The sequence below is a fragment of the Podarcis tiliguerta genome (genome assembly GCF_965153285.1).
Source record: "Podarcis tiliguerta genome assembly, chromosome: 12".
Classification (NCBI taxonomy): domain Eukaryota; kingdom Metazoa; phylum Chordata; class Lepidosauria; order Squamata; family Lacertidae; genus Podarcis; species Podarcis tiliguerta.
In genome coordinates this window covers 6,768,283-6,794,824 of record NC_139545.1, presented here as the reverse complement: position 1 = coordinate 6,794,824, position 26,542 = coordinate 6,768,283, and the positions used below count along the sequence as shown (strand labels likewise).

General features: G+C 42.8%; 1 protein-coding gene and 1 long non-coding RNA gene across 2 annotated transcripts in view; one reads left to right on the top strand and one right to left on the bottom strand.

Moving 5' to 3' along the window:
• The window catches only part of BMPER (BMP binding endothelial regulator), a 165,528-nt gene that overhangs the window by 116,313 nt on the left and 22,673 nt on the right, over window positions 1-26,542 (top strand). The window contains exon 13 of the mRNA XM_083407062.1: window positions 426-762. Coding sequence (XP_083263188.1) covers window positions 426-762 — 337 coding nt within the window. The remainder of the gene's footprint in view (window positions 1-425; window positions 763-26,542) is intronic.
• LOC310661329 overlaps window positions 24,305-26,542 on the bottom strand; it is a 128,240-nt gene continuing 126,002 nt past the window's right edge. The window contains exon 3 of the long non-coding RNA XR_014503907.1: window positions 24,305-24,316. This is a non-coding gene — a long non-coding RNA (uncharacterized lncRNA). The remainder of the gene's footprint in view (window positions 24,317-26,542) is intronic.

The following is a 26,542-nucleotide window of genomic DNA, read 5'->3' as shown; positions in this document are numbered from 1 at the left end:
GAGTCTTCACCCCCGGACACACAACCCCTTCCCACCCCCTTTTAATTAATTAATTTATATTAACATTGACAAGCCTGCATGGCTGAATACACATTAAATGCACATGAGCGGAGAGTGATCTGTATGCCTTCTTTGGGGGGGTGGGGCAGCTGGTTCTCACTTTTTAACCTGCCTTATGGTGTGTGTAGGAGGAGCCATGACTCCATGGCAGAACATATGCTTTGAAGGCATTAGGTCCCAGTTTGAGGCCCTGGCATTTCCAGATCTTGGACTATAAATCCTCCAATCTGGTGCTCTCCAGAGTAGCCAGTGCTAGGCTTGATAGACCAATGTTCCAGTTCAATATATAAGGTAGCTGCACATGTTCACATACTGTATATACACTGATACAGGTTGGCTTCTTTCCTTCTTGCTTTCTTTTTTAGGCCTGGAAATCTCTTGGGATGGAGACAGCTTTGTGGAAGTCATGGCTCCACCACATCTTAAGGGCAGGCTCTGTGGCCTATGTGGCAACTACAATGGACACAAGAGAGATGACCTGATCGGAGGCGATGGGAATTTCAAGTTCGATGTGGATGACTTTGCCGAGTCGTGGCGTGTAGAGTCAAATGAATTCTGTACTCGCCCTCCAAAGAAACAGTTTCCAGAACTGTGCCAAGGGACAGTGAGAGTAAAACTCCGTGCCCATCGGGAATGCCAGAAACTCAAAGCATGGGATTTTCAGACGTGCCACTCAACTGTGGACTACACTACGTTTTATCGGTAAGCTTAGCAAAGCAGGAACTTGCTGAAAATCCACTGGAAATGAAATAGAGGTTGAGGGAACAGGGTTACACAAGTAGTTCGTAAAGAATGGTAACTATGCTATGTAAGACACCTTAAAGCAAAAGAGTGGTAATTTCAGTCCACAGTGGGCCAAAATGTATTCTCCTCATGCCAGTTTTGAAATACTGTTGAGGTATATGGGACTGAAATTGCAGCCATGCAAATAAGTTAGCCAAGACTGCCAACCCCAAGATACTTTTGCTTAGCAAAGTAGGAAGTAAATAAACTTGCCATTAAGCAACAGTCAATTTGCTCTGAGGACGCTCACACTGGATATTGGCTAGTATGCTATTAAGAGGTTGATAGCAAGGAGTAGTCATCATTGTCAAGGAAACTAATTAACACTGCCTATTAAAGGTAAAGTAGCAAAACTCAACCCCAGATTACATAAAAGAGGTAGAAAGCTTGGCTGATATTTCTCTCAAAAAAATTGTTTGTTCTGTAAAGCCATTTGAAGCTAAATAGTATCCAATATATTTTCTAAAGGGATCAGTGCCTTCACAGCAAGAAAACTTTGCTATGCATTCTGATAGGTTGAAAAAAGGATTTAATGGTCATTGATGGTGAAGGTTTATAATGAAAATGGTTTCAAATGATAATGGATAATTTATAGCGGGTTCCCTGAATGATCACCTAGCTGGGATTCTTACCAGAGGGGACCAGGCAAGTTGCTATTCACAAGCCTGCCCTGTGAGCATTTAAAACAGATCTGCTTAGTGTGGTTGTACTAATAGCATAATTTGCTCATTTGAGTATAAACCATGAAAAACACTTTTCTGAGATTAGCTTTATCTGCTAGGAAGACAAAGGGAAAATCAAATCTAGGTTCATCTAAGTCCATTGAAATGTTAACACATTTCTTCATCCAAACTATGAGGACATCACTTTCTGTTTCTTGTTCAGCACGTATGTAGCCATCTTCCAGCAAATATACAACTTTTTTATTTCATTTGATTTTGGCTGGTGTGAAAGATAAAGGCGTATTGATTTTGGACTGCGCAAAGGTGGGTAGAAGTAACTGTGCTTCAGAGTTTGCACATCTGTCACGACTGTGCTGGCATTTCTCCAATGTTTTCTGCAGTGAAGGAAGTGAAAGGTAGTTGAACATCTCTAAACCCAAAGTGAATATATACTAAGAGTTATGCCCAGTGCTTAGTGTTATTCTGTTTTCTCCCACTTTATGTCACAGTTACTGCTTGTTATTTTGGTGTAGACAAGGAATATATGTATGATTGCCATAAAGAGTGTGATGACTGCACAAAGTGTATTGCACTTCTGGCTGCTAAACGGCATCTGTGGAAATTCATGTGTGTTATTATACCCTAATGACTTCGCCTTGATGAAGGCTTCACAGATACTGCCAACAGCATGGGAGTTGCTTGCACATGATGTGATCCCACCTGTGTGAATAGCATGATCCTATAGACAGACCCCTTTCCCCCACCTACATGGCTTCTCCCCAAGCAGCTGGAATTCAATTGGATGGAAAATGCATAATTTGGGTGGTTGGCCTCACTCACATAATCCACACAAAGGCCACTGCACCGTGGGTTCACAACACACAGAAGCAACTCTTAAGCTTCACACTGCTATAGTGCCGAAGACTGGAGAGCTGAAATATGTGCAGAGGATGAGATTAATACCACAATATACCATATTTTTTGCTCTATAAGACTCACTTTTTCCCTCCTAAAAAGTAAGGGGAAATGTGTGTGCGTCTTATGGAATGAATGCAGTCTGCACAGCTATCACAGAAGCCAGAACAGCAAGAGGCATTGCTGCTTTCACTGCGCAGCGATCCCTCTTGTTGTTCTGGCTTCTGAGATTCAGAATATTTTTTTTCTTGTTTTCCTCCTCCAAAAACTAGGTGCGTCTTGTGGTCTGGTGTGTCTTATAGAGCAAAAAATACGGTATTATATACGGAACCTGAAGCAATGCTGAAATATAGTTCAAAAAAGAAGAAAGGGTATTTTGTTGCACTTGTGGTATTTTGTTTTCCTCTGTTGTGCTAGATCAACAAAGAGCATTAGGAATACTTGTGCAAGGGAGAACTGTTGCCTGTATTTCGGCAATAGTTTAAATTTTACTTCTGCCATTTTTCACAGGTAAGTGATGAAAACTGGAAATGAGGACCAGGTACGGAGGAATCAGACTTTATTTCATCAAGCACAGCATCTGCCCTTTTCTTTCGTAATGGGGAGTTCCCCCTATTTCCTCTTCTTAAGGTTCTTATGATTAATTCAGTGTACTAAATTTCTTGACACCATGAACAAAAGTGATTTATATCTTGGCAAAGGCAGATACCAAACATCACAGTAAAAAATGATGTTCAAAGGTTACCGTAGCTAGTTTCCTCTTTCCACAATAGAAAATAAAATTACATGTGGCCAGAATTTTTGTAAGGGTTTTATCGTCTGAAGATTAGGTGCTTTACTTCAAAGAGCACACTGTTGCTAAACCATTTATGACTTAAAATAAAAATAAAAATCCAGGCCCTGCTTGATCAGAAGAAGGTCCATCTTACCCTCATCCTGTTATCGACAATCAGTGTCGGATTTGTTGTTGTTGTTGTTGTTTAGTCGTTTAGTCGTGTCTGACTCTTTGTGACCCCATGGACCAGAGCACGCCAGGCACTCCTGTCTTCCACTGCCTCCCGCAGTTTACTCAAACTCATGCTGGTAGCTTCGAGAACACTGTCCAATCATCTCGTCCTCTGTCGTCTCCTTCTCCTTGTGCCCTCCATCTTTCCCAACATCAGGGTCTTTTCCTGGGAGTCTTCTCTTCTCATGAGGGGTGGCCAAAGTATTGGAGCCTCAGCTTCACGATCTGTCCTTCCAGTGAGCACTCAGGGCTGATTTCCTTCAGAATGGATAGGTTTGATCATCTTGCAGTCCATGGGACTCTCAAGAGTCTCCTCCAACACCATAATTCAAAAGCATCAATTCTTAAGCCATCAGCCTTCTTTATGGTCCAGCTCTCACTTCCATACATCACTCTTGGGGAAACCATAGCTTTAACTATACGGACCTTTGTTGGCAAGGCGATGTCTCTTCCTAAAATGGTTAAAAGGTGCAGGTTTGCACATAATAGACTTTTGGACCACAAACTTTATAGATGACGTGCAATTGTATTGTGTGAAAATGAGGTGAGCATCCTCGCCCTCCCCCGGGTTGATTTTTGGAGGTTGAGTTGTTCTGCAGATTTAATGTGTTATGAAAGAAGGAACATTCTGTAGATTGCCGGATTGTTGGCAGGCCCATTGCTTTCTTTCCATTCCAATGTTTTCTGTTTGAAACCTGAGCAGATACACTGTGCCATTTTTATCCAGATCATCAACACTCTCTTAATTTTCACTACAGTGCTTTTTAAGAGATCTATTGTTGATAAGTTTTTCTGAGAAATATATCTGTGCAAGAACATTTAAAATTATGATACGTTCTGAAATACCAAAAAAGGCAATCAACCAAGCATTTCAGCCATCTTATGACATTGTGTTAACAATGCAATTTCTGTGATGACATCTTAACTTCAGTTTTAAGATTCTTTTCCTGACTTGTGATTTATTCCCTCTTTAGGAATCCAAAGCATACAGCGATACCGCTATTTGGGTTAACTTTTATATATGCAAAACTAAAATTTTGAGTTGCAGGTTGTTTGAAAAGTGCTCAAGGAACAGTGGCACCATGTAAGGAAAAGGTACAACTTCTAGTTCCTTTTCAAAGTATAACCAGTGATTGCATTACAAGTTTAGACTCCCCTTTACTTTCTACTCATTATTCTATTTATCAAGAGCATCCTTATTGCACTACTTTTAAGAACATGATGTGGGTTCCCTACCTACCTCCTCCTGTATGTGCTGTTCCACTTCCTGTCAGGTATATTCATGAGCAGATCTACCCCACAGTAAACCTACTTGCTTAATGGTGAGCCAGTAGCAACTAAAGGCAGACCATATTTTATCAGTAACCTGAACATTCATGGCTGTGTCTATATGACTCTGTCCACAGACAAAGTCTCTCTGCAAATGGTATTTTCTGGCTGTTTTGCCAAAGGTAACACCTTCAGACTCACTAGCATGTACTCCCTGTGTTGATTCGGGTTGGTCAGGTGGTAGAGTCACCATTGGCACGGCAGACTCATATGATGACACCATACACGGTTGTGACTTGTGACAGTTGCACACACTTCCCCCGTGCTGTGGGATCAGACTACAGGGAAGTGATCGTCCACTGTTAGGTTAATGTGTAGGAAATGGGTGTGCAAAATTCTAGTACAAGTTTTTAGCAAAGTAGGGGGGGGGGAGTGGGCCACAAGCGGGAGGTAGCCTGAATGTTTAAAACTTCCCTCAATAATTTTTTTAATTTCATTGTTAAAATTAAATCTTTTGTTATTTTGTCAGATTTTTGTGAAACAGAATTTTCAAGAGGTTCCATAAGTGCTGTCTTTTATGCAGATATAATGTCTTCATAAGGGACGCGGGTGGCGCTGTGGGTTAAACCACAGAGCCTAGGACTTGCCGATCAGAAGGTCAGCGGTTCGAATCCCCACGACGGGGTGAGCTCCCGTTGCTCGGTCCCCGCTTCTGCCAACCTAGCAAGTAGATAAATAGGTACCGCTCCGGCGGGAAGGTAAACCGCATTTCTGTGCACTGCTCTGGTTCACCAGAAGCGGCTTAGTCATGCTGGCAACATGACCAGGAAGCTGTACGCCAGCTCCCTTGGCCAGTAAAGCGAGATGAGCTCCGCAGCCCCAGAGTCTCCCTATTCAAATGCTGAAATTTTAGTCTTTCAAATCCCTGTTTATGTGCCTTATGGTTAATGCTCCAGTTAATGTGACTGCAACAATTAGCCCCAAATTAAGAAATATAAATGAGGCTTAGTGTGTAACAGTCTCTTGTTAAAGCGTCCCCACCAATGGAGGTATTTCTCTTTTTTCTGAAATCAGTCGCAGGCTGCCAAGTGCACATTAATTACAATGGTTAAATAGTATGTTCATTGGCATAGAAGAAAGTCACATACCTTGTTTTTTTAAAAGGTGTAATGGTTCTAGGGGTTGCTCGTGCGTAAGCAGGTGTCTATCTCCCCGGCTGGGTGCAAACACCGGGGTGGGTTGCCAAAGTGAACCTTTTCTGTCCGGACAGCCACTCACCCGTGGCTGACTCAATCGCTGGCAGAATCCGTCAGTGCGCGTTTCTTAAACTTCTTCCAGCAAAGAAGCTCCTTGACGCCTAGTCTTCTCCTACTCTCTCTGCGCGAAAGCCTTCTGCGCAAGGAGGGCGTAGGCAGCGGAGGACCTCTACTCTCCCCGCTGGTCCCTGGCAAGGAGTCATGGGACCGCCTCGCCGCTTCCCCCATCTGCCCCCCTTCTCCGCTGGTGCTACGCTGATTCTCTTGCCCAGAAGACGGGCTGCCTCTCCCAATCCCTGGACGCTCTCTGGAATCCCTCTGGCTTTTGCTCTCTCCCTCCGGCACTGATGGCAGTTCCCTGACAAAAGGTGTATTGCTTTTTAATCACCTCCATCCAGACATAGAAAAGTAAAAGCTGATAGGCGACGTGGTAGTTGGCGTCATTTAATGTAATCAGTTTTTGAAGCACATTTGGTATGATGCAAATGCAATTAATTTATCTGTCTTAAATAATCCTGTGTAACAAGAGAAACACTGTTAGAAAAAGAGGGCCACTGTGGTAAAATAACTAACATTTAAGTATGCATGGATGGAGACATACAACGTTTCCACTAATCTAGAAAATATTCAGACTAAAACTAAGCAGGAAGATCTGGAATATGCCCTAGCCTTTTGAGAGGAACACAGTAATGTAGGGCGTTCCCTACATTACCCTCTGTGCCCCAAACATAACCTGACTGACACCTGGGGTGCACATGCAAGTCTACAGCCAATCCTGAGCAGAGGATAGAAGTAATTCCCATTGAATTTAGTGAAGCTTAGTCCTGGGAACTTGCATACAAGATTGGTCATTCAGACTCATGCGAGTGAAGTAGAATTTGCTTTATGCAACTCTTTATCTGTGGTGCCTTCAAGATATGGAGTGTATTAAATACCTAGGAATCATAATAATAATAATAATAATAATAATAATAATAATAATAATAATAATAATAATTTATACCCTGTCCATCTGGCTGGGCTTTCCCAGCCACTTTGCGAGGCTCTCAGCAGAATAGTAAAAACACAATAAAACATAAACATTAAAAACTTCCCTAAACAGGGCTGACTTCAGATGTATTCTAAATGCACAACGGCATTAAAGGGGGGTGTCTTTTTTAAATAACATTTAGCTACCACCCCTACAACTTCTACAGTTTGGTTCTGTAATTCCATAGTACAGCTCATAGAGACTATTTATAATTACTCCTTGTTTGAAAACTTTCCTTAGTATTCTTTTCTATTACTTTGAACACAGTCACAGATGTTTTCAGCCACCCAACAATACCATTGGCGTTTATGCCTGCCAGTTAGGTGGTATCAGGGCTCACCTCAGATTAGTATTTTTCAGAATATCCAGGAAAATCTGCCCATTATAACACATTTCATACAGTACAGAGAACTATACTTGTCTGTTTTATAGAAGTACCCCAGGAACCTTGAAGTTGGAGGAAACCCATTGCCCCCCCCCCCTTTGTGTTTGTGGTTATTACAGCTGTAAAACATTGAAACTATGCCAGAGGATTCACAGATGTCTCTTTCCCCATTGAGATACTGGGACTGGGATGCTGAGAAGGAGGGTGTGCGGGTTGGACATCAGATTCTGACAAGACCGCAGCACTGGACAGACATCACTCACCTGGGATTCCCAATGGCTTCCTTCCAGTCTAGGAATGGCGTATCTCCCCTGTGACCCACTTTACGCTCTCCTTCTTTGGGAAGCTAATGATTTTTGTTGTTGCTCTTCAGGAGCTGGGAAAGAATTTATAGGGAAACCAGACGAAGAAGCATACTATTTTGTAATTAGAACTTAGAAGTTCTTCTTGGTTGAAAAAGATGGCATGTCAGGAATGCTCCTTTTGGTCCCCCCTAATTATACAATGGGTACCATGTTTCTATATTAAGTAGATATGGTTTCTTAGCAGGAACACACAATTCTCTCTCTAGTTATACTGCGTGCTTGTTATTTTTATCCAGCAGAAATCCCTAGCTTTTTGGTTCATTATTCGAGTCATTGAAATCTGAGTCTGATGTTTCATAAGCATCTGCTGCCCCTCCCTGTCTGAAGAATGTGCCTGCAATTCAGAGGGTCATTTGGGTAGGTCCCTATAGGCATGGGGGGAATGCTTTTAGAAAGGTTTGGGCAACCAGAACAAGGGGGAATAGGCACTTCTTTAGGTGCCTGCATGCAGTGAGTTGAACCCTCAGAAGCATTCCCTACCTTCCTTTTAAATTGCCATTGCCTGTCACATAGATACACTTCCAGCAAGATTCATGGTCAGGGTGGCTTTCTCTGCTCCCTCCTCATGCATCAAGCCAGCCTTGCCCAACCGGATGCCCTCCAGATGTTTTGGACTCCCGACTTCCATCATCCTCTGCCAGCAACAGCCTAAGTTGGTTTAAATTATAGCCCACTGAAATCAATGCAACAAGTTAGCTATACAGTGGTACCTTGGCTTAAGAACCTAATTTGTTCCAGAGGTCCATTCTTAACGTGAAACTGTTCTTAACCTGAAGCACCACTTTAGCTAATGGGGCCTCCTGCTGCCACCGCACTGCCAGAGCACAATTGCTGTTCTCATCCTGAAGCAAAGTTCTTAACCCGAGGTACTGTTTCTGAGTTAGCGGAGTATGTAACCTGAAGCGCATGTAACCCGAGGTACCACTGTACTTAAGTCCCATTGATTTCATTGAACACTAAGTGCAATTTATTATTATTATTATTATTATTATTATTATTATTATTATTATTATTATTATACCCCACTCATCTGGCTGTGTTTCCCCAGGCACTTTGGGCTTCTTCCAACACATATAAAAACATAATAAAACATCAGGCATTAAAAACTTCCCGACACAGGGCTAACCAACTTAGTATGGATCCAGTGCTTTGGTTGTGATGCTTGCATTAAAGTCCTATTTATTACTAGCAATTATCAGTTTTTAAAAACAGAAACCCCTACTTTACAATTCTTTACACTACTTTACCCTCACTTGCCTAAGTAGACTAGGGCGGAGGTTCATAACATGCCATTGAATCATAGAATCTGTAGAGTTGGTATGCACCCAGGGGTCATCTAGTCTAAGCCCCTGCAATGAATCTTGACTAAAGCATGCATGACAGATGGCCATCCAACCTCCAAGGACAGAGGTGCCCAAGACTACTCAGTGTCATGGCTGAGAGAGGATTTGAAGTCTCAAAACTTTTTGGTGAGCCAGTGTGGTGTAGTGGTTAAGAGCAGTGGACTCGTAATCTGGTGAACCGGGTTCGTGTCTCCGCTCCTCCACATGCAGCTGCTGGGTGACCTTGGGCTAGTCACACTTCTCTGAAGTCTCTCAGCCTCACTCACCTCACAGAGTGTTTGTTGTGGGGGAGGAAGGGAAAGGAGAATTTTAGCCGCTTTGAGACTCCTTAGGGTAGTGATAAAGTGGGATATCAAATCCAAACTCTTCTTCTTCTTTTACAAAGCAGTGGCTATCTCTAGTCTCCAAGAAAACAGATGAGCTCGCAAGCTCATTAGGACCAGGAGTCCCTGCTTCCAGAAGGCAATAGTTATATACTCTCCAAGAACACTGTAGCAGTCACGTAGATTTCAGTTGGAGCATATTGCACTCTGTCAATTACACCTAATCTTGACTGTAGTCCAGGGCTTCTTCAAACTGGTGTTCTCCAGATGTTGTTCAGCTACAGTTCCCATCATACCTGAGCTTTAGCCATGCTTGCTAGGGCTGCTGGGAGTTTTAGTCCAAAACATCTGGCGGGAAGCAGGTTGGGGAAGGTTTCTTTCATCCTTAAGGAAACACAGCATTGGCAACAGAGTGCTAAGTAGCACACACTCTCCCCCTTTCCCATTGTGAGTGTAGCACCAGGGCTTTTTCATTCGGCTACACGCAAAATCAGGGTAAAAACACCCACACTGACTACATACAAAGCCCCCTCTAAACTACATCACAAAACAACACATTATTATACCTTATCATTTCTTCTTTTAAAAAACAAAGGAGCTTTCACTCAAGGTATGCAGATTGGCAAGCATTTTTTAGAGCACTCCACTAAGTGGCAGACTTCCTAATGTCTATGCAGAAAGGTTGCAGCATTTTAGAGAAAATGAGAGTAAAAAGCAACATGATAGAAGTTTTAGCAAAATTATGCATGGCATGGAGAACGTGGGTGGAGTTTTTCTGCTTCCCTCAGTGCCAGAATTTGTGAATATCTAATGAAACTGAAGGTTGGAGGTTTGGGGACAGACAAAAGAAAGAGTTTCTCTACATGATGGACTTCACTCCCACAGGAAGAGGTGATGGCCACCAATTTAGATGGCTTTAAAAGAGGATTTGACAAATTCATAGAGGTAAAAGCTATCGGTGGCTACTGGCCGTGATGGCTATGCTCTGGCCTCACAGTTGGAGGCTGTAGGTTTCTGAATACCATTTCCTGGAAATCAAAAGTGAGGAATAATAATAATAATAATAATAATAAGGAAGAAGAAGAAGTATTTATTATTTGTACCCCTCCCATCTGGCTGGGTTTCCCCAGCAACTTTGGGCAGCTTCCAACAATGATTAAGAATACATTAAAATGTCACACGTTAAAAACTTCCCTAAACAGGGCTGCCTTCAGATGACTTCTAAATGTCAGGTAGTTATTTATCTCTTTGGCATCTGATGGAAGGGCGTTCCACAGGGTGGGCGCCACTACCAAGAAGGCCCTCTGCCTGGTTCCCAGTAGCTTTGCTTCTCACAGTGAGGGAACCCCCAGAAGGCCCTCGGTGCTGGACCTCAGTGTCCGGGCAGAACGATGGGGGTGGAGACGCTCCTTCAGATATACTGGGCCAAGGCCATTTAGGGCTTTAAAGGTCAACACCAACACTTTGAATTGTGCTCAGAAACGTACTGGGAGCCAATGTAGTCTTTCAAGACCGGTGTTATGTGGTCTCGGCGGCCACCCCCAGTCACCAGTCTAGCTGCCGCATTCTGGATTAGTTGTAGTTTCCGAGTCACCTTCAAAGGTAGCCCCATGTAGAAGGTGTTATTGCATCCTGCTAAAGTTCCTCACAGGTTCCTCCCCATGAGAACAAGATGTTGGACTAGACAGGCCATTGGCTTGACCCAGCAGACTCTTCTTATGTTCTTAAATTCTTAATGCCTAATCTGTTCTGTGCTTGTCCCATTTTTAGGTGCACACTTAAACATCTTAGGGTTACACCTGAAAATGTAACGTGTAACTGAACTGCAGTAGAATTCAAATATAATTCCCCAAATAAGAACATGGTAAACAGCTTATATCTGCTCATTTGCTATTTCTGTGGGCTGCTGCTGGCTTTCAGATTCATAGGGCCTGAGGGGAGATTTTTTCCTTCATGACCTGACTGATTGGATTTGAAGATTCAGTGACTAAACAGAAGAAGAGTGTGTTGGTATGGCTGGGTTTACACTTCAGCCTATACTGACTGTAGGGAATCGCTGTTGTTAAACTCCAGACCTCTGTGATTTTTCCAGAGTGGTTCTTCAGCCCTTAAATAAATGTTGTGTACTCTGGGTATGTCTGCCTGTGTATTGGAGAAGCTGAGGGACTGAGAGATAGCTTTCTTTGTTTTCTCATTTAAGCTTTACAACCAAAAACAGCTGAAGCACCATTTGGGAAACGGATTTATATGAATTCTTCTTACTGGAAATGTTTATACTTTCTTCCTGAGAAATAGCCCGAGTGTCTTGATATTATAGCATAAGCTTCAAATCTGTGCAAGTTGGAAGGAAATGGATGGGAAGAGAGTACCTTTGCAGAGAACCTTAGCGTATCATTCCCTGTGAAGAAGTTTTGAAAAATGCCTGCCATGTAGTTGGATCTCTTTCCAAGGCAAATATACATCTTTCAGAAATATTGCTGCGGACTACAGAGTTAAATGCCTTTTGGGGCATTGGAGAGAGATGGGGATTACTTAGCAGCATTTGGAGAAGATGGAGGCAAAAGAAAAATCACATAGGATCAACTTAAACATTATGATTTTTTACTAAGTGACTCTTGGAAGCTGTTGGTAATCCCTGATTGATCTGTTTCAGACTTAACTTATTGTTAGGTCAGTTCAATTCTCTGGTAGGGAATTTAAAAGAAGAACATACTCTGTCTGAAATAAAATACGCATTGAGTGTGCCAAATGGTGGAATTAAGGCACAAAATATAGGAAATCCTTCTTAGAATTATTGATGACTAAGCTACTTAGCTTGGCATCATTGATAGAAATAAATAAATATTGCATTGAGTTTCTTCCCAAATGTGTGCCCTGTTTCACTTCCAAATACACCATTAGGGATACGGTGGAGCCGAACAGCCTTCCTACCCCCAACTCCTGTTGCAGCTCCCCCCCCCCCCGCTACTCCTGTCTCTGACTTAAACTTACATTGCAGGAGGGTGAGGAAAATTCAGTGCTGCGCGTCCATTAGTCCCTTGATGTTACCTCAACTTTTTGGCAGTTTCCAAAGCCACCAGGGACTGGAATAAAAATAGTTCCCATAGTTCTTGACACTCGGAGCAAACTGACCCTGAGGCAGTTTGGATGTTCTGCCGAATAGTGAGGAGAATTTTTCCATTCATCTAATTCTGGTCAGAAATAGGAGTCTCAAGAAGAGTGGTAAAATTCCTCCTACCGGAAGCTACATAACAGCAGCTTACCTTCTGATTACGTTAGCACCATGGTAACTTATAACTTGAGACGCGGGTGGCGCTGTGGGTTAAATCACTGCTGATCAGAAGGTCGGCGGTTTGAATCCCTGTGACAGGGTGAGCTCCCATTGTTCGGTCCCAGCTCCTGTCAACCGAGCAGTTTGAAAGCACGTCAAAGTGCAAGTAGATAAATAGGTACCGCTCCGGCAGGAAGGTAAACGGCGTTTCCGTAAGCTGCTCTGGTTTCGCCAGAAGCGGCTTAGTCATGCTGGTCACATGACCCAGAAAAAGTTTCTGCGCGCAAGCGTCAGCTCCCTTGGCCAGTAAAGCGAGATGAGTGCCGCAACCCCAGAGTCGTTCGCAACTGGACTTAACTGTCAGGGGTCCTTTACCTTTAATTTCTAACTTAGGAAAGACTGAAGTTGTCACGGGGAGCCATGGCATGATGTCATGGGAATTGTGTCTGGTGGTGTCGCACAGGGTTCCATCTTGTCCTCCATGCTGTTGTCATTGGGAGGTTTGGAGTGAAGAATTGTCAGTATATACACATGGCACCCACTCTATCTTTGTCCATCTGAACTGAGAGAGGCCAAAAATAAAATGAAGCCAAATCCTGAGAAGACAGTAGTGTTACATGTTCTGAGTTCTCATGTCTGGGAGATGTCTGCTCTGTACAGGGCTACACTCCCTTGGAAGCAGCAGATATTCTTCTTCTTCTTTGGCGATCTCTCGTAGACAAGTAAGATTGTCTTCCATGAACACGGTTTTAACAATGAGTCCGTAAGTTACTGTGGAGACCAATTCTGGATCCACACGTCCTTCCACGGTGGGGACATTGGTTTCCAGGTGGGAGTTGATGGCGGTGTAGATTTGTCAAGTGTGCCTTCCTCTTAGCACGTTTCTCCCTTATGTCCTGAGTTTGAGTGTCTTCAAAGCCCATGACACCTCTGGTAAAGGCTGTTCTCCAGCTGGAGCACTCGCAGGCCAGGGTTTCCCACTTGTCGGTGTTTATACTACATTTTTAAAGATTTGCCTTGAGACAGTCTTTCAACCTCTTTTGTTGACCACCAGCTTTCCATTTTAAAGTTTGGAACAGAGTAGTTGCTTTGGAAGGCTATCATCAGGCATCTGCACAACATGACCAGTCCAATGAAGTTGATGTTGAAGAATCATTGCTTTGTCACTGGTGATCTTTGCTTCTTTCAGTACACTGACATTAGTTCACCTGTCTTCCCAAGCGATGTGTAAAAATTTCCAGAGACACCCTTAATGGAATCTTTCGAGGAGTTGAAGATGGTGTTTATAAGTGGTCCATGTTTCACAAGCATATAATAAGGTTGGTAGTACAATGGCTTTGTAAACAAGCTTTGTAAACAAGCATTTGCGAATGTCCCTGTCCTCAAACACTCTGCTTGCAGGTCAACAGCTTGCAGGTGTCCCCAGAATCAGCAAAGTCAGTGGATGCTCAGGTGGTCTCAGTGGCTGGGAGTGCCTTTTGCCATCTCCGTCTGTTTCCCCACCAGCAGCTCCTTTTGGACAAAAATTCCTTGGTTGCTGTACTCCATGCTGTGATAACTTACAGATTGGCTTTTTGCAGTGTTCTGTATATGGTGCTGCCCTTGAAGATGACTTGGGAATTTCAGTTACTCCAAAATGCAGCAGCTGGGGTTGTTGTTGTTGTTAATTTAATTTCTATACTGTTCTTTATCTGACGATTACAGGCAGTTTACATTACAAAAACACATAATGTACATAATATAAAAACAAATAAAACCAATACCCCCATCACTCAGTTTGAAAAGGCCATAGATTGTTTAATTCGCCAAAGGGGTAGGTTTTTGATTGGTGCCTAAAGATATGGAATGAAGGAGCCAGGTTAGCCTCCCGGGGGAGAACATTCCACAAGTGGGAAGCCACCAAAGAAAAGGCCCACTCTCCTGTTGCCACCCAGCACAAAGAAGAGCCTCAGATGATGGTACCAGGGTCCGGGTCGGTTCATATTGAGAGTGGTGGTCCTTGAGCTATTGCAGTTCCATTTAGGTCTCACAGAAGTGTTATAAAACAGCTGCATTAGTTGCTAGTTGTGGTGTTCACCTGTTCTTTTGGAATGTCTGTACAGGGGGAGAGAAAGAGTTAATAGGTAGACCAATAGAAAAGCCGGAGGCGGAGCCTACCTGTTTATAAAAAGGGCTTAGCCCGAGGTTTAGACGGTTGGTTGGTTTGTTGGTTGGTAAGAAGCAGTTGGAAAAGCCGTTGGCAGAGAGATGGAAATAGAGTGATAGTTAGTGTGAGGGGAGGTAGAAGAGTTAGAGACCGGACAAAATAAGACTTAAGAGGGTAAAGGGTAGCAGCGTTTCGAATGCATTTAAAGTTTATTTGTGTTTGCAATAAACTGCACTCTTCATTGTTGACTTGAGAACCTTACTGAGACTAAGTGATTTACCGGGGAGAACCTGGTTGGTGGCAGCGGATTAGTGGTGTATGGGTCAATAGTCCATGAGACGACCGGGGGCTCCGCACGAATGCCACACTAGTTCATTTCTAGATCCAATTCAAGGTGCTCATGTAAGTGTTTTAAGCCTGAAATGACTTGGGCACCAAATATCTGAAAGACCCCTTCCTTCCTACAGACCTCTTGGGTGTTAAGATCAGCAGAGGGGATTATCTCAATAGTTCCACTGCCCCCAGTAGCTCTGGGTGGCGGTAGGTAAAGGTAAAGGGACCCCTGACCATTAGGTCCAGTCGTGACCGACTCTGGGGTTGCGGCGCTCATCTCGCTTTATTGGCCGAGGGAGCCGGCGTACAGTCATGTGGCCAGCATGACTAAGCCGCTTCTGGCGAACCAGAGCAGTGCACGGAAACGCCGTTTACCTTCCTGCTGGAGTGGTACCGATTTATCTACTTGCACTTCGACGTGCTTTCAAAATGCTAGGTTGGCAGGAGCTGGGACCGAGCAACGGGAGCTCACCCTGTCACTGGGATTCGAACCGCCGACCTTCTGATCAGCAAGCTCTAGGCTCTGTGGTTTAACCCACAGCTCCACCCGTGTCCCGAGTGTATCAGAAAAGGACATTCTCTGTAACAACCCCTAAGTTGCAGATTTGCCTCCCCACAGAGATGATTCTGGCAACTTCGCTTCACAGTTTTCAACAAATGCTGAATATACCTCTGAGATGTATGCTTTTAGGACCCACCATATTTGTGTGATTGTAAGTTATTTTAAACTGTTTTTAATGTTACATGTTAAATTGTTGTAACCCACCCTAGGACCTTATAGTGTTGGTTGGGTAATAAATTAAAATAATAATTGATAAGGCATGTATGAGGAACAGACTACAACTCCTGGCTATGAGGAAGAGAAAAATGGCAAGAGTAGACCCATGAATGAATCTGAGCCTTTATGCTGTTGCCATTGTGTGCAGTGGCTAAAATGTCTGAAATTAAAATGGTTGGATAAAATCGAAATGCTAATATCGAAGCTGAGGCAGGATCCAGTTTTCATTCCCATGTACAACTGGTGTAATGCTTAGCCCTACAAATCCAGGTTGTGAAAATTAATATCAAGCCACTTCTCTTAAGACTCTTTTAAAGAGAGAACTGTTTTAAACGTTAAGTTATTCCAGCAGCTGCTTTTTGTATGTCAGCTCTCAAGTGTAGCATGCAGTTTACAAAGACAGTGAGTGTTTGGAATAGGAACTGAATATTTATATTTGTTTTTAAAAAATGTAGAAGAGGGAAGGCTCCGTGGCAGAGAAGGTAAGGCTTACAGAGGTCATTTGGAAAGTCTGTCTGTTATTTATGCTTTGCCTTTTTAGGTGGTCTACAACTATTAATTAATTTATACAGGACTCATGGGACGGAAATCCAAGACTACCATGTTAATTCAGGAAAACTCAGGGTCTGTCCTGGGAGTTGCATTTCTGTTCAAAAAATAAACAGAACACACAAACATCCCAAGTGCATACATGACCTAATGCCAGATCTTTCTTCCAAACTGGTGGCTTTTAGTACAAAATCATGACTGTTCTACTGTAAACTTCAAAAAAGCATTGCAGTTGATGTTCCACACCGTCAGTGCTGTTGCACTCTTTCTGCAAGTTTATCTCGCTGTACTCCATTGTCTTCAGTGCAGATGACAGCTGCTATATTTAACAAGTTAAAGAATAGTAACAATAATTTAGAAGGCATAATAGCCAAGTGTTTATTAGTCTATTATTTTATTGGAAGTTTGCTTGCTTCCTCTTTAAGAAATTGGATTTAAGCAGAACATTTTCACATTAATAACAAGGAACTGATCCCACTTGCTTTGCAAACTGAAATTTCCCAGAAGAAGGTATGTTTTAATTGAATAGTAAAAACCACAAGCCATCTTGTATGTGCGGTTAATTTTACTTGGGCATAGCATGTTATAAAGGCAGTGTGCTGATGGCTGATGACTTAAACATTAATAATAAGAATTGATGTTCAGACAGGTAGCTCAGATGTAGCTGTTAGAAAACTGCTTTATTTATTGGACATTTACTGTCCAGATTTTATAACTCCAGCTGTTTATCTAGATATGCCAATATATTCCGTAATCATAACTTGTTGAGAATGAACAAATCACATTCCTCTTTTCCCAAAAACATCATAATGGTGTATTTATGCTTCTGATTTCCAATATATTGGGCAGAACTGAAAATAGAAGAACCGATTAAAACCAGTCAATCAATCTATCAATCTATCAAAACAAGGCTGAAATCACATATCATGATTAAAACCAGTCACATGTTGTGTATGGCACAGGTCCTCATGAACATTGCGCTCAGTGATGATAAGTCGTCATTTTGTTCTACTGAGGAAATATAAAAGTGAAAGTACAGTGGTGCCTCGCAAGACGAAAAGAATCCGTTCCGTGAGTCTCTTCGTCTAGCGGTTTTTTCGTCTTGCGAAGCAAGCCCATTAGCGGATTAGCGGATTAGCGCTATTAGCGGTTTAGCGGCTATTAGCGGCTATTAAAGGCTTAAGGGATTAACGGATTAGCTGCTAAAAGGCTATTAGCAGCTTAGTGCCTTAGAAAAAGGGGGTGAGGAGCGAAAAAAACACCCCAGGAATCGCAAGACATTTTCGTCTTGCGAAGCAAGCCCATAGCAAATTCGTCCTGCGAAGCACCTCCAAAACGGAAAACCCTTTCGTCTAGCGGGTTTTCCGTCTTGCGAGGCATTCGTCTTGTGAGGCACCACTGTATAGTGAAAGGTGATCAGTATGAATCAAGGTGACAGAAGCACCACAGCAGCAGGTGAGCGTTGTTTATTTTGTAAGTTTGCTGCTTACAACCTCACCTGTATTATTCATGCGCAAAGAAGGGCATGCTATACCTACAGTAGGTAGAATGTTACTCCAGTATCCCCACCTATGCAAACTGTGTATCCCTCAACAACTAATATCCTGCAGATATAGAGTATGGATCCCTCAGAGCTGTAGACTGTCACTTGGCTGAAAGAAAGCCATGGGATCAGGCCACAGCACTTCGTTTACCTTTGCCTTTTAATTCTCCTCAGACTTTTCCTTCCTTCAGTTCTGTTCCATTAAGACAGATGTTTTTCTCTAATGCATCTTACAGACTGTGTTCCTGAGCAGGACTGGAAGACAGCTTGCTGTAATTCCTGCAACTATGGGCCTTTGTATTATCTCTTTCCCATGCAAGTTGCAGACAGTACTTCCACAGGCTGCTCATCGAAGGATGTCCTTAATCCATCATTCAAAAGTATTTATTTAAATATTGAATGCCTTTCTTTCTCACCCTAAGGTTCTTGTACAGGACCGTCTTTCTGATTACTGAATAATATCTCCCCTCCTCCCTCCTCCCTTTCCTCTGTCAAGGGATTTGTGTCAAGGTTTCCTCACAGAGGAGTAACAACCTTATAGATTATGGGAGTTGACAGGTCTTGTGACATTCAAGGTGATGCCATTTTCAATGTCTTTGCTCTGGGCTGACACTGATGCTTGTCCCAGACTCTGATTCCAAAGTATATGCCATTTGCATGATGTATAGTAATTATAGATGGAGCAGGAACAAGATCCATAACCAAGATGGGGCCTAAAGGCAAACAGATTACGCTGAATGGTTAAAAGTTTTTCCAGATGCAAAGGAAATTGGGAGATTGAAATCTTCCTTTGCCCTTTATAATGGAAGCCAAGTTGGTATTAAACAATTACTGGTTTCTGTTTTGTGGTCCATATGAAGATTTATTGACTTGAGAGCAAATATTGACTGAGAGGGAAAAATCCAAGTTCGCTGTTTACCCCAAGGCGCTATAAATTCAGATGCTAACTGAAAGCAGAAGTTTGTGTGTTAGAGACATTCTGCTGCAATCTGTTTACAGTACAGTTAATGGTTCTTCCAATAATCAAAACCACCCCAAAGCTTCCTATGTAGAACTACATGGCACAAGCACCAAATGGGCAAAAGGGGAACGGTGTTTTCTTTTCCCCTGATGGTGCTAAAGATGGTACATGAATTGTGTATGTGGCTAAATGTCACTTCTCTCCTCGGTTTCTCTAAAGGAATGATTTCTAGATTGTGTCATGTGAGATGGGACCATTTCCTGTCCTGGGGGTTAAACACTTTTATCACGGAAAATGTGCATTTTGTTACATATGAAATGTGGTGTGAATATTTTTCTGTTGTGGGTATAGGGATTGGGTGCAGCTAAATCACATAAACTCTTCCCAGACAACATATTAAAAGTGCAAGGTGGGGGGGGGGGAGCAAAATCATGCCTGCTGTCCCTACTACCAGCTAACATGCATTTGAAATCTGGGGCTCTTATTGTGCGATTCAGGGTTCTTTTTCAGGGTTCCTTGAGAACTGTAAACAACACTGTTGTAAATTGCTCTTTGCAACAATTCAAATGTAGGTTGGAGCATACATAAGCCTGCTATCATGATCCTCGCCTCTCCCCGCCCCCCATGTTCAGTTACTTGATTGAATGTCTGAAAAGATGTATAGTGACTCTATTATGTGAGCACCTGGAGCAGAGAACACATATGTTCACCTCAGTGAAGGACAATGTAAATTATGGACTTGAGTGTGCATAATACAGTGGTGCCCCGCAAGACGAATGCCTCGCAAGACGGAAAACCTGCTAGACGAAAGGGTTTTCCGTTTTGGAGGTGCTTCGCAGGACAAATTTCTCTATGGGCTTCCTTCGCAAGACGAAAATGTCTTGCGATTCCTGGGGTTTTTTTCCGCTCCCCACCCCCTTTTTCTAAGGCACCAAGCTGCTAATAGCCTTTTAGCAGCTAATCCGCTAATCCCTTAAGCCTTTAATAGCCGCTAATAGCCACTAAACCGCTAATAGCGCTAATCCGCTAATGGGCTTGCTTCGCAAGACGAAAAAAACGCTAGACGAAGAGACTCACGGAACGGATTCTTTTCGTCTTGCAAGGCACCACTGTAGATATAACAATATAGATATAACAATATAAAAGGTCGTTGGCATCCAAGTTACAAAATGAAGGAAACATTCCAGGGAAAGGAATATCATTCCCAGTGCAATTAATAGGTTATTAGGGTACGGTTGTGCATTTCTGTGTCATTTATCTCAGCATAATGAAAGTACATTTAGCCTTCTTTGGAATATACCCTTTATTTTTAACTCTAGATACTCACAGCTTTCTTTCCTGTTCATCAGATGAGAGTAAACTCTTGAGAAGAACCAGTTTTCGAATACCTGGAAGTCATTTCTGCATCAGACACAGTGCCTAAGCACAGCACTGGATTTAATACATTTTAAAGAGTATTAGCAACTTGGTTGAATTCATCGTGATAGTATTGATGAAACAGCTGTGAGAATACCTTGTTTATTAAAAAAATGTTTTATCCAGTGCCCCAACTGGAAAAGATATATTCATAAGGCATCTGCATTCTTCAGCAAACTGGGATTTCAAAAAGGCTTGCAATGTATTTTGAAGTAAAATAATGTAGTAAGGAAGGAGGGCTCGAATTCTTGAATGTGTCTCAGTCACGGGTATATACATTACCAACTTGCCTTTAGTGACTAGATCAGCAAAAACTGCAATAAGTTTGACATGAGACACTTGCTTCCGCTTTAAGACTTTGCTTGGCAATCCCCCTGATAGGTTGCAAATTTAAATACAGAACTGTCCTTTTTGTTCTGGATGACGCAGAAATTAAAATGCAAGTGGCAGGGGCACACTGAAATACACAACGCTCTGGTTGCAGCCCAGAAAAAAGATATTTCACCTAAGCCATTTCCCAGAGTGAATTGTTCATATGGATTTTGCAAAAAATGTAACTGCCCAGAAGCTACTCTAAAAATGAGGCTCCTTGTGTGTTTAGGTTAAAACAGACCTCCACAATTTTTAGCAGAATGTAGCTCAGCATCATTATAAATTGACTGCATCCTCTTTAAATCTGCTTCCAGCCTGTTTAATTGTCTTTCTCATTTATCTGCATTAGTGTATATCATGGTAAGAGATGGGCAAAAAGAAGCATTGCAATGCTTCTTGAGGAACCATATGGCAGTAACAGTTCAGATTTCGTATTGTATTTTATATTGTACAGAGGAGTTTGTTCTCCAGATATAGGTCAGTTGCAGTAAGTTACAGAAGCATAAGAGATAGATTTCCGTATCAGGACTCAAATGTATATAAAATATGGAATACTGCCATCAAATAAAGGCAGCAAAAACAGAGAGGAAAACACCTGGAGCTGAAATGGAATCATATTTCTAATTTACTTCCAACTCAGTGTCCAAATTTCAGGGTTGGTTTCGTGGTGATCTCCTAAAGGACTTTAGCTGATGCAATGCACACACTTCTGGCAGAAAAGCAGTGTTTTAAAATGTGATCTCATGGTTGAATCCCATCAGGTCTTGGTTACTTTTCCAAAAGACTGCCAACCAGGGTCAGTCTTTTAAGAGGGGTAGTGGGTGCACTGAATCTAGGTCTTCACCTTGGAATGGCCTGCAAACAGTTTGTTCTCATTGAGCTGGAAGGCATCAGCTGTCACTGTTGTTAAACCAATCATTACTGTTGCAGGAAACCTAAGCATGGAATAGCTGTGGCTGTGAAAAACTGATACTGAAGGTATGAACCCATGTAAAAGTGGCTGGCAGACTGAATAAGAGACTTTCCACTCCAGGTTCCTGGAGTTTAGTTACGCTTTTCAGTGAAAAATCTGCCCTGTCTTTACTAATATATTGAGAGTCTCACTGTTGTCCAATATGAGAAAATAGGGTGTGCTGTCAGCTTGTCCAACATATCAATCTGAGTATAGTGGTACCTCAGGTTAAGAACTTAATTCATTCTGGAGGTCTGTTCTTAACCTGAAGCACCACTTTAGCTAATGGGGTCTCCTGCTGCCGCTGCGCCGCCGCTGCACAATTTCTGTTCTCATCCTAAAGCAAAGTTCTTAACCCAAGGTAATATCTCTGGGTTAGCGGAGTCTGTAACCTGAAGCGTATGTAACCTGAAGCGTGTATCACCCGAGGTACCACTGTACCTTCATAGTGTGTTACAATGTCAGCTTATCTGCTGCATCAGTATATCTCCATCAGTGACCCAAATTCAGTATTTAAAAAGCCATGGAGTATTTACTTGGGAATCTTTATTGTATGACCTATTTCCTGGGTGGGTTAAAACAAGAGTGTGGGGTCTTGTGCTCTGTCAACCTTGACCCTATTCACTGTTGTGTCTGGGCAAGACGCTTCCTTCAATATCTTTAAACTTAAGGGTGCAAATGTAGGTTCAAAATTCACTATCAAAGCATCCATTCTGCATAAATACCACTGGGGAAAACATTTAGAGGTAACTAACATGCCGGTGGGGTTATGGTGCATGCAAATATTGTCAACCTGTTTCAGCTCAGGACTTTGTTGCACTACTTATCGTTTTGTGTTGCAGTCTGAGGATTCAGCTAAATAGTTAACTCCTCATCTAGATATAGCCCATTGCTAAAAGATAAAACTGTTGAGGGAGACAGTAACACTTACGCTGAGAGGCAGTGACAGTGACCTCATAAATGAATTTTGCGTTGGCAGCTGCTAAAACAAGTATTCAGATATGTGAATATATTCAGATATATTTCAGTTGAAGATAGGAAATAAGAGTCTAACTAGAGGACAGTTCGAGGGGACTCAGGTGGTGCTGTGGTCTAAACCACTGAACCTCTTGGGCTTGCCGGTCAGAAGGTTGGCAGTTCAAATCCCCGCTACAGGGCGAGCTCCCGTTGCTCGGTCCCTGCTCCTGCCAACCTAGCAGTTCAAAAGCATGCCAAAAAGTGCAAGTAGATAAATAGGTACTGCTTCGGCGGGAAGGTAAACGGCATTTCCGTGCGCTGCTCTGGTTTCGGTGTTCCGTTGCGCCAGAAGCGGCTTAGTCATGCGGGCCATATGACCCGGAAAAACTGTCTGCGGACAAACGCCAGCTCCCTCAGCCAGTAAAGTGAGATGAGTGCCGCAACCCCAGAGTCATCTGCGACTGGACTTAACTGTTAGGGGTCCTTTACCTTTACCTTTTTAGAGGACAGTTCACATATGAAGCTGCCTTATGTCAGACCACTGGCCCACCTAGCTTAGTAGTGCCTGACAGTTGCTCTCTGGGGTTTCAGACAGGGAATCTTTCCTAGACCTACCTGGAGATTCTGGAGATTGAATCTGGCACCGTCTGCATGCAAAGCAGATGTGTTCTCATTGAGCTGCATCCCTTCACCAGCCATGCAACTGCTATTAATCCTGGTCCCTCATCCCCTCTATGTCTGGTTATGTCTGGTTTTACCCAATGCATTATATGGCATCATCACCCTACCTGCAAAACCATCCCTGCTCCCCTGATCATTGCTGTCAGTGGCAGCGACTGGGAAGCTTACTGAGCAATGACATCACATGTTTTCACATCTAAAACTAGATGTTATCATGAACACACACAGAGAGCGCTCCCTGCCTCTTGTAATGTCTAGTTAAACCCCAAGGGGTTATGCCTGCGAGACTTTCCTCTTCCGTAAGCCAGTGCTCAGTCGCTGCATCAGCGCACTGTTTCAGGACATGGTTTTAGGCCAACATTTGTAAGCAGGCTGCAGACAGTTACTCAAGCACAAATGGTTATGATCAGAGTGTCAAGAACCAAGTTAGCAAGCATATCAGCGGTCATCTTCTTAATCCTTCAAGTGCCATTTGCTCAGATCCTCTAACTTAGGTTTTCATTCATTCATGACAAAGCTGACAACAAGGCCTTGTTAGACTCAGCTCTTGAAGCAGTGCCCTGGACCTGAACTTTACATCATGGTTTCCATTGGCTGTCTTGTGTGCATCCATGTGGAATTATCCACTGGCTCTGCACAAGGTTTCTCGCTTAGTCTCCATTGCCCATCTAATTGGCAACGGGCAGAAAGCGACTTGTGTGTGGAGCAATAAGCTCGCTCTTTGGCCTCCTGCTTTCTGGCAAACTCTTCACACTGATCTTCTGTTGGATTTTCAACCACTGGGAATTTTTGAGAGAGCGGGAGAGAGTTGGAGGGAAATGTTTACACAGGTTAATTTAAAAAAAGAGAGAGAATTGCTTCCTGTTCAGTTTGATTGCTGATGTGCAGAGGTTAGTTCCAGGCTGCTGAGCCTCTGAGGGTTGTGAAAGGGATGTAAAGACAAGAGAAACAGCTGGAAGCCTGATCTGGAAATCGCAAATAGTAACTTGTTTGTCACTTCCCAGATCCCTGGTGCATGCATTTTCTGACTTGTTTGCTGTGCTAGTTTGTGATGTCTGGCGAGACAATAAAATGAGTATGGCGTGTAATAGTTTCAGCTTTGTTCAGTGACTGGTATCCAAGAGATTTTTGTAGGACATTTTGGGGAAGAAGTCCAGTGCATAAGCAAATAGTGTTGGCCTGGTGTCTCCAGCATTTACGTACAACATAGTCTAAATGTGTTGCACTAGACAGTCCCTTGGAGAGGAGGCTGAGAATTTGAGTGACAAAGCACAGAAAAATGGACTAACTTAATAGAGTACTTTCTTAGGAGTATTGCCATATTGCAATAAAACAAAGGTCTGTTGTTTATATGATTGCATTTGTTTTCTGATACTATCTAGCTAGTAGACCATATCTAATTTCCTTGACATACTGTGTAAAAAGAAGTCAGTCATTCTGTTGTTTTTCAGCAGTTGACTAGAGCAGCTTGGAGTCCCTTCCTAATCACCTTCTACTTTTCTGAACACGTGATGCACAGAAAGGCAAAGGGAGTTTTCATGGCTGCTGCAAACCTTAAAGGGCCCTGGGCCTAGCCTGAGTGTATCTTAAAGGTAAAGGTAAAGGGACCCCTGACCTTTAGGTCCAGTTGCAGATGACTCTGGGGTTGCGGCGCTCATCTTGCTTTATTGGCCGAGGAAGCCAGCGTACAGCTTCTGGGTCATGTGGCCAGCATGACTAAGCCGCTTCTGGCAAACCAGAGCAGCGCACGGAAACGCCGTTTACCTTCCCGCCGGAAGTATTTATCTACTTGCACTTTGATGTGCTTTTGAACTGCTAGGTTGGCAGGAGCTGGGACCGAGCAATGGGAGTTCACCCCATCACGGGGATTCGAACCGCCAACCTTCTGATCAGCAAGCTCTAGGCTCTGTGGTTTAACCCACAGCTCCACCCGTGTCCTGAGTGTATCTTAGTCCCTAAGTCCCATATCAGATATGCACCCCCCTGTTCCTGCAAATTCCCTGATGAGGTTCTCCTCCACAATCCTGCTGTCCAGGAGGTCAGATCTACTGGAGGCCTGGAGCACAATATAGGGTTGTCCTTCTCTGCAGTGATACTCACTGTGGAAGTAGGGATGAAGTAGCTTTGCTTTTAACTTAATGTTGACAGATTAAATTGTTCTCATATACTGAGGCTTGTGTTGCTATTTTTTTTCTGGTGATACTGTTTTTACAGCTCTTATGTTTCATTTTTTATTTTGAATAATTTTGTTGCTTTCTACATTACCTCGTGCTGTATTGGAACAACGACGATAATTAATCAGACTGAATTAGTGCTCTTTGGACAGTGCTTGGATGGGACAAGATCAGTTTTAGTCAACGTTCTTTTGCATTAACTGCTCTTTGGTCCATCAGGTATTGCCCATCACTTGCACGGAGTTGACATTCTAGAAAACGGTTCAGTTTCCTATGAAGGAGTGTTAAATCAGAACTTTTAAAAGTCAAAAGAAGATCACTGAATTTTTTACCTTTGTAATAGGACTGCTATTTTGTGTAGAGGCCACAGGACATTTGCGGTAGCAAAAAGTAGTAATATCCCCTCTGATTAAATATCGGTTGCTTCTCAGCAGTCCTGAGTTACTTCTGCTCCTTGAGCTTAGTGCTTTGCTTCCTGCCCTAAAAACTGTATTGTCGTGTGCTGGAAACAGGTGCTGTGGTTTCTAACCCAGAAGCAGCTGACTCTGGTGCTCTTTGAAGTATTCCTCCCACTGTGTCTTCCCTCACGCGGATGTTATGTGGCTTAATTAATTTGGGACAAGATCTGTGACCTTTGAATAAAAGACATTATGGATTGTCCAATATTATAATTGCAGCAAAGTTGGTGGTCTGTACAGATGTTCTTCCCGTGTTGTTGCACAGCTACTTAATGGTTTCCTACAGATGTTCCCATGAGGACACATATGTATATTCTTTCCCTCTTCCTTTTATGACACCCAAGACCTATTTTCTAACATTCTTTTTATTGTTTAATGTCAAGCAGCAGAAGCAATGAAAACATTCCCTGCACTTAGCAATGTTGGTTTCCTCACCTTTTTTATTTAGATTGTGGATACCGCGTAGGCCGAGACTTCCCTCCTTAATGGTATACCCCGTACCACAAACAACTGTGCCTGCAGATGTTTTTCTACGTCTCTTTCTACTTTTGTGT